We start from the raw sequence: 16,707 nt of genomic DNA, 5'->3' as shown, positions 1-16,707 counted from the left end.
TCAGGTGAGGATCATTCAGCTGTGAATCTGACAGGATTACAGCACAGCGTCTGTCGTGTACGCGACCGTGGGAGAACGCAAACATTCCTGCCATTCTTCGCTGACCTGAGATCAGTGCTAATGAGGCGCGCCGGCACACAATGGAATGCTAATTGTGAGTATTGTCTCGCGGCGCTGCTGTTGTTTTAACCCCGATCAACACGCCGTCTTTATCTTATCAGCTCCAGTCAAACAAACAAACCCTCCGAACCCACAGACTAAACAAGCTGCCGCGCGAAACGCCTGACTCGAGACCCGCTTACAACAGAACGAGATTTACTAGCCAATAACTATCCGTTCAAGCCCACAAACTTCAGTTCTTCATTCATATGTGGCTGACAGGATGTTTTAAGTGGTTGCTACTGTCTCAAGAACACACTGTAGTTTTATTAGTTTGTTCATATAAAAACCTGGATATGTAAGTATGTATACTTATAAGTATATAGACACTATTTTATCTGCAAATGTGCAGTTCACTCATATACAGTGATAAATTCCACAGAATTGGTGCAAACTGCTGTTCCACAACCAAAAAACAAAAAAAAAAATGTAAAAAGCATTTAAGCATTCCAATCTCAGATGTTTAAGATCCTTCTGTTATCTACTGAAACTCACAGTAATATTTAAAATATTAGTAAGCTTAATTTATATAAAATCATCACTTATTGGGTACTTTCAATTGGGAGGTGACTGCCCTAAATTTCAACTTATGAAAATGATTTTTTTTTTCTAGTCAAAGTTTTTAAAAGTATCTTTTTGATCTTTTCTGTTTAAAAAGTGAAGTTGTAAAAAATAATTATTTTATAGTTTCTTTGTAAGTTGTGAAACTTTATATTAAAAAAAACGTCCTGCATTTTTCATGTCACTACTGCAACAAATGTTTAGTCCATTGGCTGAGACTGATTTTAACTACACCTCTACATTTATGATCAGTAATCAGGAAATATTCATATATCACTCTCTCCCATAGCTACAAGGTGCAAGTAGATAGGTCTCAAAAGTCTGACAAATCTGTGTGTAACTTTAAGGAATTTTCTTTTACAAAGAAAATCTCATAAATTACACTTGAAATATTGTTAAAAATTGAACTGTTATGGATTTACCTCTGAAAAAAATTTATAAAATAGCAACAATTTATAAAAAACAAAAAAAAATTACAATCTTAATAAGTTCAGTATTACCCTTCTGATTAAATTATTATTACTGTGTTTCAGTATGAAATCGGTGACAAATTTGGGGAAATGACAAATATTCCAAAACTTTCTGAATATACAATATGAGAATAAACTGCACTAGAAATGTGTTCCTTTGAGACAATACAGTTTGCATACATACACAGTTTGCATACTGTATACAATATAGCAAAGCTGAACTGCTTGATTGCTCGTATCCTTGAAAAATGTAAACAATGTAACACCGGTTTAATCTGACAAATGTGGTCTAAGGCATGAAAATAAATAATGTTTATACTGCCATCAGCATATTCAGCTTTGATCACAGAAATAAATTACATTTTAACAGATATTAACATCGAAAACAGCTATTTTAAATTGTAATAATATTTCACATTTTTACTGCTTTTTCTGTATTTTTGATCATTAATTTGATCAAATAATTTAACTTGATGAGCAGAAGAGACTTCTTTAAAAAATGTTAAAAAAATACGTACTGATCCCAAACTTTTGAACAGCAGTGTATATAATAAGACATTATAAAGTCTTATAAAAATTATAAGACAGTAGCAGCAGTGATTGTTTCCACAGTAAACAGCACTAGTAATAACTCATTTAGTGCTCTATCCAACATAATGAACCGCTGGAGTAATGCAGTAACACCTCAGGAAGCTTAAATTTCACAGTCGAGGGCTGTTCACAGTAAAAGCACTGCAGCGTTTTACACACTCTATAACACACACAAGAGAGAGACAGAGAGAGTTTGAGAGGTCATTTAGAACCAAGTTTCCTCGTGTTTATAATCTCCCTGTTTTCAATCTGGAGTTAAATGAAGCAGAATATGTGGCGGTAAACAGATTGCGTTTGTTTATGGCCGTTAGTCCAGTTTGTCTGAAGGAACAGAACTGCGATCAGCGCATGAGTGCTGCGGCCTCTATGAAAATAACTAAGTCATTTGTTCTAAGTAGCTTTAATCAGATTTCCACATCATTTCATTTAACACTGATCTACACATGACCTCACGGTGAACCGCGAGACGCCGGCCGTCACTAGCAGGTTTATTGTGACGGACGCTTCATCAAAGGCAGAATACAGATGAAGACTACGGGTAACAAGTCCATTTCTCGGGGCTTTAACGTCAAGATTTGTTCCTAGAAGGAGCATAATCTCGTTTAATCTCTGTGACATGAGCTCACAATTATTTTTAGCAGCTGCGTTTGCATTCGGGCTACGAGTCAAAAACCGCCCAGCAGCCGAACGACCGTTGGCGGATATTTGCGTAGTGAGGTCAAAAACGAGGCACATCAAAGAGCGCGAGTCACACGCTCCGTCTGCGGCTTAAACCGGAGGAAAACATCGCTTCATTACGTGATTCGCCTCCGGCCCTTCACACTCAACTAACCCTACAGAAATACAAACCCAAAACAGAAAATGAAGAAAATACAGATGAAAGAGACTTCAAAGCCACAGGATCCGGACGGGTCCCGAGGGAGACTGACCCGCTCCGAAGGCGAAGAAGAAGCTTTTGTCGGGGTGTTCCTCCAGCAGCGCTCTGACGCGTCGGCCCATGCGCTCGTTACGCTTGTAGATCAGCTCCTGTCTGAAGTAGCGGTCGATCTCCTGCGCCGTCACCTGCTCGCTCGGCGGCAGCGTCACGTTGTTGAAGTTCGGCACCTGGACGCAAATCGGACAGATATCGGTCCAAGTTAGAAAAACAGTCACGTTTATTTCTATAGCGCTCTATACAGTAGCTCTGTCAAATCTGACAGACATCACGGTCCATCAAACTATACTTAAAGAGGTCATTGGATGCAAACTTCACTTTTACATGTTGTTTGAACATTAATGTGTGTTGGCAGAGGCCGCTCCCGCGATAGTTGATTGACCTGAGCGTTTTACCTCAGATCAGCTGTAACAGTCCGACCTCCGTTGTTTTGATGCCGGAGCAGGGATGCAAGTCAGACAAGAATATCTCTGATTGAGCAACTGAAGTGTTGTGTTGCTGGATGTGATAATGAACGTAGTGGTCGTCGTTTACTCCCGACATCTGAGCCGCTGAAGATGCAGTGGATTACGTTTGTTTGCGAAGGGAATGAACCTCCCGATCTACATATATCCGTCTATGTTCACGCGAATCATTAGTGATCCAGCTTCACTTACAGCAGAAGTGAGTATAAGGGTTTTTTTTATGAATCTCTGCAATCACCTTTACTAATAAAGCGCTAGTTAGCAAGTTTTGCTGCTAAACGCGACTATATGAGGCTAAAGTAAACAGGCTTGTCACTCCACAGAGAGAAGAGAGGGGCGGGGCGAGCAGAGCTCATTTGCATTTAAAGGGACAACCCCTCAGAATGAGATGATTTTTGCAGAGCTGATTTTGACAAGGTAAAAAGGGTGGTTATTTACACTACAATTGAGAAATTTTAACCAAAGTATATTAGAGACTGTTCCTTAAGTGTGCATCCAATGACCCCTTTAAGAGTCTGGACTCTCTCATGTGACCCGTCACAGCACATGCACTATGACTGATGGATGTCAGACTGCGTATGAGCTGTGAAGACTCTCTCTGGACGCTGGCGTGTACCTGTGAGGTGTCGTGGTTGAAGATGATGGAGTTGAGGTCTCCACAGTTGTAGTGCTTGATCAGATCCTCTGTGGTGTACGGCACCTGCAGACTCCCGGCGCGGAGACTCTCCTGCTGCAGCAGCGTCTGATTCAGAGCGAAAATCACCTGAAACACAAAGCAGCAGAGCTTTAGTGCTGACTCCGCACACCTGCGGCCTCTTACAAGACACTCTTGAGAGACTGTCTTAAAAAGATTTATACAACAGTTGTGTCGAATCTGATTGGCTGATAAGAGTGTTGATATTACAGTCCTACAGAACTCCAACAGCCGTTTCACCGTTTGTATCGCTCAGCTTGCCGAAGTTGGCGTATTTCTCCCGGCGAGTGTCGTGACGGACGCCCAGATCCACTGCAGTGTTGAAAATAGTGCTGTTTTGTGTCATGGAATGTAGTTTTAAGAGCTTTTTGGGCTAGAATGTACTTGGTTGGACTTCAAATACATGGTTTATTAATAAAGATTTGAAAATTTGCGTCAGTGTTTTCAGACATGTGAGCTCCAGCGCATCCGCGGCCGTTCAGCGCTCAAGAACCCGCCCGAGAGCGCCTCAATTTGGTTAGATCTCTGGGAATTTACAGCTGGCTGAGATGTCTCTGTAGTGCTTAAACATGAGATGTAATTCGTCTTGGGTAAAATCACAATTGCTCTGTCAATCTCTCTTTCAATACAAAACATAAACATAACAATAAACATAACACACAGCTTTTAATAAAGTAATACAGTAAGCTTTCAATGAAGCAACTCAACATTCCTTTGTTGAAACTGCTACCAGCATTCATGGATTTCTTTAAAATCTTATTTTGTGCTCTGCAGTTCCAAAGTTACTCATACTGGTTTTGGAATAACATGAGGGTGAGGAAATGATGACAAAATGATGATTTTTGGGTGAACTGTCCCTTTAAGCACTTGACTGACCAAACACTGTTTACCAGTCTAACTGTTCAGATTCATATTAGAACGTTTTGGCCAGTCTTAAAGATCAAAGCAGTTTATGCAACCAGCCCCTGCAAGCCCCCAATGCATTGTGGGCCAAAGTCTGTCTGAATCAGAATTAGCTTTATTCACCAGACACACAAGGAATTTGTTGTGTTTTTTTAAGGTGCTCTACACACATACATACATGTCTGACATGAGAACAGAAAAACATTTAAATAGTAAAACTTAACAATACAGGTCCTTTTCAAAAAATTAGCATATTGTGATAAAGTTCATTATTTTCTGTAATGTACTGATAAACATTAGACTTTCATATATTTTAGATTCATTACACACAACTGAAGTAGTTTCAAGCCTTTTATTGTTTTAATATTGATGATTTTGGCATACAGCTCATGAAAACCCAAAATTCCTATCTCAAAAATTAGCATATCATGAAAAGGTCCTCTAAACGAGCCATTAACCTAATCATCTGAATCAACTAGTTAACTCTAAACACCTGCAAAAGATTCCTGAGGCTTTTAAAAACTCCCAGCCTGGTTCATTACTCAAAACCGCAATCATGGGTAAGACTGCCGACCTGACTGCTGTCCAGAAGGCCATCATTGACACCCTCAAGCAAGAGGGTAAGACACAGAAACAAATTTCTGAAAGAATAGGCTGTTCCCAGAGTGCTGTATCAAGGCACCTCAGTGGGAAGTCTGTGGGAAGGAAAAAGTGTGGCAGAAAACGCTGCACAACGAGAAGAGGTGACCGGACCCTGAGGAAGATTGTGGAGAAGGACCGATTCCAGACCTTGGGGGACCTGCGGAAGCAGTGGACTGAGTCTGGAGTAGAAACATCCAGAGCCACCGTGTACAGGCGTGTGCAGGAAATGGGCTACAGGTGCCGCATTCCCCAGGTCAAGCCACTTTTGAACCAGAAACAGCGGCAGAAGCGCCTGACCTGGGCTACAGAGAAGCAGCACTGGACTGTTGCTCAGTGGTCCAAAGTACTTTTTTCGGATGAAAGCAAATTTTGCATGTCATTCGGAAATCAAGGTGCCAGAGTCTGGAGGAAGACTGGGGAGAGGGAAATGCCAAAATGCCTGAAGTCCAGTGTCAAGTACCCACAGTCAGTGATGGTCTGGGGTGCCATGTCAGCTGCGGTCAATGCAGCTAGCTATCAGGAGATTTTGGAGCACTTCATGCTTCCATCTGCTGAAAAGCTTTATGGAGATGAAGATTTCATTTTTCAGCACGACCTGGCACCTGCTCACAGTGCCAAAACCACTGGTAAATGGTTTACTGCTCAATTGGCCTGCCAACTCTCCTGACCTGAACCCCATAGAGAATCTGTGGGATATTGTGAAGAGAAAGTTGAGAGACGCAAGACCCAACACTCTGGATGAGCTTAAGGCCGCTATCGAAGCATCCTGGGCCTCCATAACACCTCAGCAGTGCCACAGGCTGATTGCCTCCATGCCACGCCGCATTGAAGCAGTCATTTCTGCAAAAGGATTCCCGACCAAGTATTGAGTGCATAACTGAACATAATTATTTGAAGGTTGACTTTTTTTGTATTAAAAACACTTTTCTTTTATTGGTCGGATGAAATATGCTAATTTTTTGAGATAGGAATTTTGGGTTTTCATGAGCTGTATGCCAAAATCATCAATATTAAAACAATAAAAGGCTTGAAACTACTTCAGTTGTGTGTAATGAATCTAAAATATATGAAAGTCTAATGTTTATCAGTACATTACAGAAAATAATGAACTTTATCACAATATGCTAATTTTTTGAAAAGGACCTGTAGATGATAATAATATGTATGAATCTGGAACAGAATTTCTGTACAGATTTGTGCTTTATTTACTCTATATACAGCTGTATAAATAAAGAGATATGCATATGTATTAACATAATATTTGAGAAAAAGGCAATAGTTAATCCAGCATGAACGCAGCCGATTCAAGTGCTTTGATGAAGTTTGTCTCAAATCATTTATTTTCAACGTAACACTGCTTTAACATCCAAACTTCTCTTAGAGCTGCTTTATTATACTGTATTCCTCCAAACTGACTCTATAATCATGACAGAACTCCTCAAGAGAATAAACACCTCAAATACACTGACAAAAGATGCTGTAGGATTGACAGTTTCCACTAAGAAAGAAACAACAAGAGATTGGATCAAACATGAAATCTGAGCAGAAAATATGACATATGAAATACGAAATATCTGTGAGAAAATAGATACACTTCCAATTAAATCTTTTAATTGGAAGTGTTTACCTACAATATTGCCAAAAACAGTAATGTGCAATGCAAATATGCAACATAACAATAACAATAATAAGTGCTAGGTAATGAATTAATAAATCAATGTATATAATATACAGGAAAAATATACAGTAATACAGGAAGGTCTTTGCTTTCTATGGGAGTGTAGCTGAAAAACTAACTTTAAAAAGTCACATCTTACTTTCTGAGAAAATGTAAATGCTGTTCCGAGTGTTTGTTTGTTTGAATTTTTGACAAGATCATTTACGTCTGGATCACAAACGCTGCGCTTTACAAACTCAACTCAAACGCTCAGAGGTTTGATCAGTATGTGAGGACTAGTACTAGTGAAGACTGACTTGGTAAACAGCACTAAAAGCAGAAGTGCTGTGTTTATGAATGGGGTTCTGGTGAAGCGTGAGTGAATCTCTCACAGATCAAAGGCTCCGCGGAGGAGAGTTTCTCTCAATTAGTTCTAGCTGCCGCTTTTTGTTGCTTCTGCTGCTGCAGCTCACCATTGTGTCACCATGAAATTTCCCAGTGTTTACTCTCTCTCTCTCTCTCTCTCTCTCTCACACACACACACACACACACACACACACACACACACACGCTTTAGACTGATCACTCACAATAGCTCCTTTTCCAAACAAACAAGTGTATTTGGTCCCAACAGAAGAATCAATCAAGTTTCTTCCACCTGTGAGCTCACAGCCAAACACTGCAGAAGAGTTTAAGAGTTTTCACACACACACACACACACACACACTCTCTTGAGGTCTTTTCATCAGCGCCGATGACACTCTCTGGCCCCGTTCGTCATTGTTTGAGGGGCTCGTCCCAGAGAGGAGGGCAAAGCCCAGCAGATGCCTTCTTGTCTGGGACAAAGAGCCCCCGTCGGCCGCCGGGCTCCCCGCGCTTTCATCCCGCGCTCATCAAAGCCTCCTGCTCTGCATTTGAAAGCGCGCCGGCTTTATGCTGCTCAAATTAGCCTATCGCCACCCCGCTAGCCTCCCAAACTCCACGGCACAAAAACTCCCTCCATCTGCCGCGGCCAAAGCGTCTTCAGCGGCGCGGCTCCCCCTCGACGGCAGCAAAAGAGCCTTTCAGCCCCTTAAATTACGGCGCGGAGGAGGAGGAGGCGCTGAATGAAAGAGACGGGGCTGAACGAATGCTGTTTCTTCCTCCGTTGTGTCCGTTCCGTGGGTCACTGGCCACATTCACACGCACGGGAACCAGAGCGACTTCATATCAAAGCGCTGCGGCCCTATGAAAGTCAATAATTCAGCTTTGTGATGGAAATCGCCCGTTACGTTACGACGGACTGAGGAAAGTGCTCCGCAAAGCTGCGCCGAACGCAATCTCAAAAGTAATACTGATGATTGAGTCCAAACAGGTTTCCCAAACGCTCCTCATTCTCACTGCAGGATGATCCGCTGAAACTCATCATCATCGCTGTGCAGGGCTGAAATAATATTAGTCTTTAGGCCCGTTTAGGCCCAATGCAAGATACTGTTCTGTTTGTTATAAGCGCATGGTGCCGTTTTGTCATCTGTCACTTTAAATGCTCGGTCTCTTAAAGTCTAATCATTCTGACTGGCTGTTGTTCATTCAGTGTTGAAAGTGATTCTGAGTTGTGGTTTGGATTTGAAATGATTTTTAAAACTGTAGCTTTATTATTGTCATTATCGCAATTGTTCTTGTTTACAATTACTAGTTTATCTAGTTTAGTCCTGATAAATGATTTAGTTTCCAAGACTGTAAGCGCACATTCAGAGTTCAGGGTATTGAACGCTCCGCTATTGATCAGAATTTCACTCTTACAGACTGATCACACTAGACTTTGAGCTTATGAAGTGTCCACAGACGCTGTGATGCTCATAATATGACGTCATGCTCTGCTGCATATTTGTGACTCTGGACCACAAAACCGGTCATAAGGGTCAACTTGTTGAAATTGAGATTTATACATCGTCTGAAAGTTGAATAAATAAGCTTTGTAATGATAGACAGTATTTGGCTGAGATACAACCATTTGAAAATCTGGAATCTGGGTGCAAAAAAAAAATTAAATATTGAGAAAATCACCTTTAAAGTTGTCCAAATGAAGTTCTTAGTTTTGATATATTTATAATAGTAGTAAATTTACAAAATATCTTTACTTAATATCCTAATGATTTTTTGGCATAAAAGAAAAACCGATCATTTTGACCCATACGATGTATTTTTGGCTATTGCTACAAATATACCCGTGATACTTAAGACTGGTTTTGTGCTCCAGGGTCACATTTTTAAAAACATAATTCAACATGTAAAACATCCAAAATGTAAAATTCCAGTTTACTTCCACTGGTCACACATCTTCACATGTTTACAGGACGGAATTCTTTTCACATACGGATGAATGGAATGAAAAGTGTGGTGTTTCTGTCCCTTTAAGGTCCGTTCACACCAAGGACAATTACTGTAACCATAATTATAATGATAAAGTTTTAATAATTACTTTAAGAGAATAGTCCACATCACAATAACATAAACTGCACAGAGGAACAATATCACTGGAATCAACTTTCAACTTTTTTCCCAGCTGATGAATGATAAAATCATTGACAGTCAATCAGAATCCATCCTGTTTTAATGAGCTCGAGCATTTAAAGGGACGGATGACAAAACTGGAGTGCGCTGATAATAAACACATGATGAGAGTTATTGTAATAGTCATTGTTTGTGGTGTGAACGGCCCTTAGAGTGACTCTGAACATCTGAACGCCACACACATCTGCGTTTACAGTCTGTTCTGTTAGATATCTGTGTGTTCTGGCTCAGACAGCAGGTCTTTAATCGTGTGCAGTGGACGTGAGCGTCAAGCGGCCCTGGAGCGTCTGTCTGTGAGTGATGGACGTCCTCTCAGTCCCGCGCTAATAGACGCCGTTAACGGCACCGACCTCTTTCTCATGACATCATCCGCACTCTGTTTTCCCACCAGTTAAGAACACAAACAAAGCCAAAGCTTGCGGCGCACCGCCGGCGACACCGCTGCAATACGGCCGCGGTATTTGTGAATGGACTCTGATAAGCTGGGAAATTTCCCACGATGCCCTGCCTGCGTTTAACCAGAAGAGGAGTAACTTGACGCTTCAGATGCACACGCTGAAATCAAACTCATGTTCTTTCAAAGCAGAGCAGCCGTGTGTGTGTGTGTGTGTGTGTGTGTGTAGAGAGCTCTTCACTGCATTTACTGTGATTGAGTTTGGCTTTGATTAGTCTCAGTGTCAGACAGTCATAACACACACTAAAACACTCAAACGCCACCATCAGGCTTTTATCCAAACTTCAGTCATGTTTACAAGCTATCTTGTAGAAGAACTAGTCACTGGGTTAAACTCAGTCAAATCGATCCCCATTCACACAGATCTGTGAAAATTACTACAACGCTGCATTCCAGCCCAGCAGTTTGCGATGTTACTTTGTAAAGAAACTTGTGCATGCCTACAGACTAAATATTCACGTTTTTGTAGTTTACATAGAGACAATAACAGTATCATTTCCAAAAACTCGCACTTTGAATCCCATTTTCAAAAGTTTGCATTTTCAAAACACTGCTGCCATGTGCAGTGTTGGGGAAAGTTACTTTTAAAAGTAATCCATTACAATATTGTGTTAGGGTTCCTAAAAAAGTAAGTAATTACGTTAGTTACTTTTTATGGAAAGTAATGCGTTACATTACTTTTGTGTTACTTTTGTACAAGGTTCGCTTGTTTGTTTTTTATATCAAAAGTTCTATTTTTAGCAAATGTTGAAGCCCTTTCACACCAAAGTGAAATGAATAAGCGTCAGGCTGAAGGAAAAGTAAATTCACGTCTGTACAGTAGAAAGCAGAACAAGAAAGTTTAATGCGCTTCAGCAATACAAAATCAATGAAGCACAAATGTTGGTTTATCTAAAGTCATTTATCTTATTTGTATGGTTAAACTAGATCATCAGTGGTCAACAGCAAAAACATTGAATTCACATTTAGTCTAGAACTACAGTATCATCATGTTCACACAACGATTTCTCTCAACATGGGGAGAGGAGACTAGTCAGTCAAAAAATGGGTGGGGGGGGGGGGGGGGGGGTATCTCAGATATTTTCTTGTAAATTAATGTGTTACTTTACTTGCTACTTGAAAAAGTAATCTGCTTACGTAAATCACTTTACTTGTAATGCATTCCCCCCCAAACTGGTCATGTAAATGACCGGCCAAAATACATACGTTTTATCAAGGTTTATTGAGCACGTATTTTATGTATCATGAAAGTATGTTTTCCCTGAAGAAATAAATTAATCAATCAGTTAATGAGCAGAACTGTTTTATATCTGTGCAGTAATCAGTAAAAATTCAACAGAATCATTTTATGCTGTGTTGTATTGGTGCACAAATCCACTCTTCAGAAGCCAAGTCATGATTCAAGTTTGACTCTCGAAGGATTGACTCACTGCTTTTACTGTCACATACTGAGAGAATCATGATGTGATCAAATAAATGTATAATACATTTAATAAAAGCATTAAGTAAAACCTTAGAGAGCAGCAAAGCTTGTCTGTGAGATGCGTTTCAGCACGCCTAACTTCTGGAGAAACTGAGATTCTACACACGCTGACACAACATTACAAGACGCTGTTTTCTGTTTTATCTCCAGCAGATTTTACTAAGCGTCACAGTTTGCCATCTGCTTTATTTTCTTTCCCTTTGGAGAGTCTTTATCTCACCGTGTCGTCTCCAGACCGGCTCAACAACATCACTAAAAGCAGCTCGTACCGCCGTAAACATTCCCGCACCGCGGCGTCTGCCGCTCGTATTAGTGAGTTAAACATCAACACGTTAAACGTCCTCCTGACAGCTGCGGCTCCAGCAGAACTCAGGACGAGCCACGAGACACACCGGCGGCTCTGATGCTCTCCTCTCAAGAGTTACGAGACGGTTTTATCAGTCCTTCTTCTGAAGACGTCACACACAGAGATGGGAGGTTCAGTATATGTGTGTATGTAAACACTAAATTAATTCATATTAAAATAAAATTTCAAATAGAATTCAGCATGAGATACAGGTGCTGAATTATTAAAGTGACTCACTCATGAAGTGGCACTTATTTAGTTTCAAGATGAATCAGTTGAATAAATGATTCAAAGACTCGTTCCTGAAACAGAGCCGCTAATGCACTGCTGGTACATGCATTTATGGAAACGTCTGAATGTGTGGAAACGCTGTAGGCCGTCAATCTTGAGCTCTAATGTGATTTTACGTCTAATGTGATTGTAAGTAGGCGGTCCTTGTCTGGAACTAATTGCGGTGCGGTTATGTGACGAACAGACAAACGGAGGTTGGCGTAGACGTGATGCGTAAGTGCTTTGATCAGTCTAGAGAAACGCAGGTCATTTAGTCCATGTTGGTCTGTGTTCTGCATTTACCCCACAGGCCCCGTGTTTACCTCAGCGCTCAATCGCAGCCAAATATTTATGCTGTCTGACAGAATCAGTGTCACGCGCTGAAGTAAAGTGACTGCGCTTTGACTGACAGCTCCATCCGGCCCACACACGCGGCATCAGCCAATCAGCTCGCAAGAGCCGCTGAGCCGAAAAACAGGATATGAAAACCACCTCCAGACGGACTCTAAACATACGTGTTAAACATTACATAAAGTGTCTAAATGAATATGAGCACTTTAATACGTGCAAGAGCTAGAAAAAGATTACAGCATTTATCACGTCAAAACACTCAAAAAATGTGCAACAGTTGAACCTGTAGAGGTGCAACCGCCTGTCACTGGTGCAAAACCCTTAAAACAAACAAAACTTGGTGTATTTACCCCTAAAACGTTCATTGCAATACCTTAATAGTACATACCACTACTCTGAGGTACTGATATGCACCTTTTAGTGGTAAATAAGGAACAAAGTTGTCTTTTCTGACCCTGAACTCACATGCACAATCAAACCAGAGCAGTGTGTGGAGTTGCACGCGTCGGTTTGGCTCCGGCTCGAGCCCCGAACGCGGCGTCTCAGCACTGCGGTCTCACGCTGAAAATCCTAACGTCCCGCCGTGTAAAATCGTCCCTGTAGTGGAAAATATGTGCGGATAACCTCTCAGCCCCAAAGTAATGGATCCGCATGTGGCCGCGAGCCATCGCCCGTTTGTGGCTTTTCAACCGACTTCAAAATTGATGTAGACACGGCAGCAGAGTCCATCCGTCAGACCGCAAACACACACACACATGCGAGAGCGGCCGCAGATTCTAAACATATTTGGAATAGAGCTGCTTCTGAATGCATCCGTGTGATTATGAGGGAGAGAAACGATCCTGTGCGTGAGGAATTTCACAGAGGAATTCTGACAAACGCTGGGAGAAGAGTAAGAGGAGTGCGAAAAACAGACCAGGAACGACAGTCGGTTGGTGTTCCTTGACTACTTTCATGGTGGAGTAACATGTTAAAATACTATAAAAGTGCAATTTTGTTTTTAAAAAGTTTGTTTTAGATAAGAATTCTAAAAGGTTTAACTCTGCTAAAAATGTTTCCAAAAGTGTTTACAAAATTAAAGAGAAACAAACAAAAGATGAGCGAAATCAATTGTGGAAGAGCAGATATAAAGGCCCGACTGAAGAACAAACGTGTAAAGCCATTACACATGAAATTAGGCCAAACTGAAGTTCTTTTGCAGTTCGTTTCAGGAGTTCAAAACAGCTTGCCAAAGTGAACTTTCCTCCAACATTCTCTCCGGCTGGTAAACACCTTCAAACTACCACTGGTCTGTGGCGATTACACAACAGGTGGGCGTGGCTCTGAGGCTCCGCCTTCTGTGATGTGGAAATCTTCACTTCATTTCTTCTGCTCAGTCCAGTGAGGACAGACACCAGTAAAAACACCAACACACTGCAGAGCTGCTTTATACTAGATATAATAGAAGTTGTCATTCTTATTCTAAAGTGGCACTAGCCGGGTTTCCATCCAAAGTTGCAAATTTAACTTGCGCGCAAAAATTGGGAATATCGTTATGTTTCCATTCAAAAAGTCAAAGAGTACAAAATCATCACTTCCTGATAAACCAGCACTATATATATAGAAAAATATGAGAAGCCACTGAATATAGGAATTTTCATATATATTAAATTACTTGCACTTCAAAGGGAGCAGACAAAACAATAAATGTGATCATTTCTTTCGGAGGTGGATGCTGCTGTTTGGGATCACAGTCATGTAAGACAGTTCTGGGAGGTAATTATACAGAAATACTTTGACGACAGACTTTGCTCAGCTATTTCAGAATGACCATAACAACATTTCAGATGCTGTGCAGCGAGATCGGTCCACTGGTTTTGCGTCCAATACTGGAAAGTCACATGACTTTTTTGATGCGTATGGAGGAATTTATTCAGCAAATGCGTTTCCATCTCCTGTTATTCACAATGACCCTTTTTCGCACTAGTCAAAAACCACCTCAAGCGAGCGTAAATAGTTTTTTTGCAAATTAAGGGATTTTTATTTGAAATGTGGCGTTTCCATCATTCGTTTCTGATGCGATGCTTCAAAATGTGCATAAAAACAGGTTGATGGAAACAGAGCTATGGACACAATTTGTTTTATGTTCAGTACTGTAAAATGCTTGTATTAAAAGAATAGTTTATCCAAAAATGAAAATGTGCTCACCTTCAGGCCATCCATAATGTAGATGAGTTTGTTTTTTTATCAGATTTGGAGAAATGAAGCGTTCCATCTTTTGCTCACCAGTGGATCCTAAATGAAACATTGTTATGGATGTTTAATTTAGTTGATTTATACAGTTTACAGTGTTGGGAACATTTTTTTTTAATACTTTGTTAATTTAATGTATTACTATTGTGTTACTCCCTAAAAAAGTAACTAATTGTGTTAGTTACTTTTTATAGAAAGTAATGCACTGTTACTTTCGTGTTACTTTACGTCACCTGAGCTGGGCTTGCTTATTTGTACGTTACTAACAAAATACCCCAGTTATATTTTTGGCAACTCGAAAGGCCCTTTCACACCAAAAGTGAAATGAACAAGCGCCAAGAAGAGCCTCTGTCTCTGTAACGTGTTACTTTACTAGTTACTTGAAAAAAGTAACCTGATTACTCGCATTACTTGTAATGTGGAACACTGATGACGGATTCATTTCTTCCAAACGTGCAGCTTTTGTCTTCTCAAGATGTGAACTGATGGGCTGGAGTGGTGTGGATTACTTGTGGATTACTGTGATGTTTTTATCAGCTGTTTGGACTCTTATTCCATTTTTAAATCCATTGGTGAGACAGTGATGGAATGACGCATTTACACAAATCTGATGAACAAACAAACTCATTCAAATCTTGGACTGTGTCAGGGCTTTAAACAACAGACAGACCGATGGCATGTTCACTGTGAGAGTGTGTGTGTGTGTGTGTGTGTGTGCAGTTTTTATGAGGTCAGTGAGCACACACACACTCTCACACACACAAAGAGCTCCATCCCCAAAGACAAACACTCTTTGGGTGTAAATGACCCTGAAAACGCGGCCGTTTCATGCGAGTGAGTGGAATTCTCTCTCAGCCGGGACAAAAAGTAAACAATACGGGGGCGCAGGCCACGGGAGAGAGAGCGAACGAACGAACGCTTTCACCCGCGAGACCCTCAGGAGCCGCTAACCAAGAGCAACAGCTCAACAATACGGCGCGGCGCTCGGCCGATTCGCTCCGTGGACCGGTCAGAGGAGCAGAGAGCCGGCGAGAGACTTCAAAGAGCCACTGACCGACGGCGTAAAAGAGAGTTTGACAGCAGCGTCTTTCATGTGCTGCAGGAGGGGATTGTGGGAGTGCGATTACATCACCGCCGTCCACAACTGGGTCGTAATGTTGAGCACTTTACATATAATCACAGAACACACAGCAGTCTTTGGCGCAGACGGATCTGCCGCTGACAGGGACGTGTGCGTGTCGCTCGTGTTAAAGCGCCTCAATCAACAGTCAGAAGTGTGAATCCACCACCATCTGCTTTCATTAGCCGTGAGACTCGATCCCGCCGCTCCACTCGCTCTTCACGCTCAGCGCTAAAGCTGCTCCGCATCACATTCATCACGCTGAGTAAGTCGTCTGCTCCGAGATTAAACCATCGCTGCGCTCGCTACGGCAGACGTTACCCACAATCCCTCATCACGGAGAAACAAAACACTGAAGTTTAGCAGGAAGAAATTAGAAGATGAGGCTGGTTTTAATCTGGAAATACAATCCGTGAGCAGAGCATCGCATCAGTATGTAAGCCTGTTTCCAACACCGAAAAATTTTCAGCTTTTTATTTCTCAGTTCACAGTGCTAAGTTTACGTCGGCGTCAACCGCCTCGTGATTAGTGTGTCGACATATAGCGCAACGGTGCACACGGCGACCCGAGTTCAATTCCTGTCTCAAGGTCCTGTGCCGATCCTCTCTCCTCCCTGTTCTTTCCTGTCATCTCTCTACTGTCCTATCGCAAGAAAAAGGCATACAAAGCCCCCAAAAAATAACTGAAAAAATAAATAAAGTTTATGTCTCACATTTCACACTTTTCTTCACAAAATTGCAAGAAAAGCTAGAATTGCAAGAACTCAATTCGGACTTCTTAGAACTGAGAGAACAATTTGCAATTACTTTTTACATTTTTTTTT

The 16,707-nt window shown here is 41.3% G+C and overlaps 1 protein-coding gene across 2 annotated transcripts in view; it reads right to left on the bottom strand.

Annotated features, from left to right (window-relative positions):
• trabd2a (TraB domain containing 2A) overlaps positions 1-16,707 on the bottom strand; it is a 55,129-nt gene that overhangs the window by 22,151 nt on the left and 16,271 nt on the right. For both annotated transcript variants that reach the window (XM_051109791.1, XM_051109792.1), the window contains exons 3-4: positions 3,796-3,942; positions 2,711-2,885 (exon numbers count right to left, since the gene is read on the bottom strand). In XM_051109791.1, the coding sequence (XP_050965748.1) occupies positions 2,711-2,885; positions 3,796-3,942 (322 nt within the window). The remainder of the gene's footprint in view (positions 1-2,710; positions 2,886-3,795; positions 3,943-16,707) is intronic.

This window comes from Labeo rohita, chromosome 5 (assembly GCF_022985175.1).
Source record: "Labeo rohita strain BAU-BD-2019 chromosome 5, IGBB_LRoh.1.0, whole genome shotgun sequence".
NCBI lineage: Eukaryota > Metazoa > Chordata > Actinopteri > Cypriniformes > Cyprinidae > Labeo > Labeo rohita.
The sequence above is the reverse complement of the archived record's forward strand: the minus strand, read 5'-3'. Positions and strand labels throughout refer to the sequence as shown.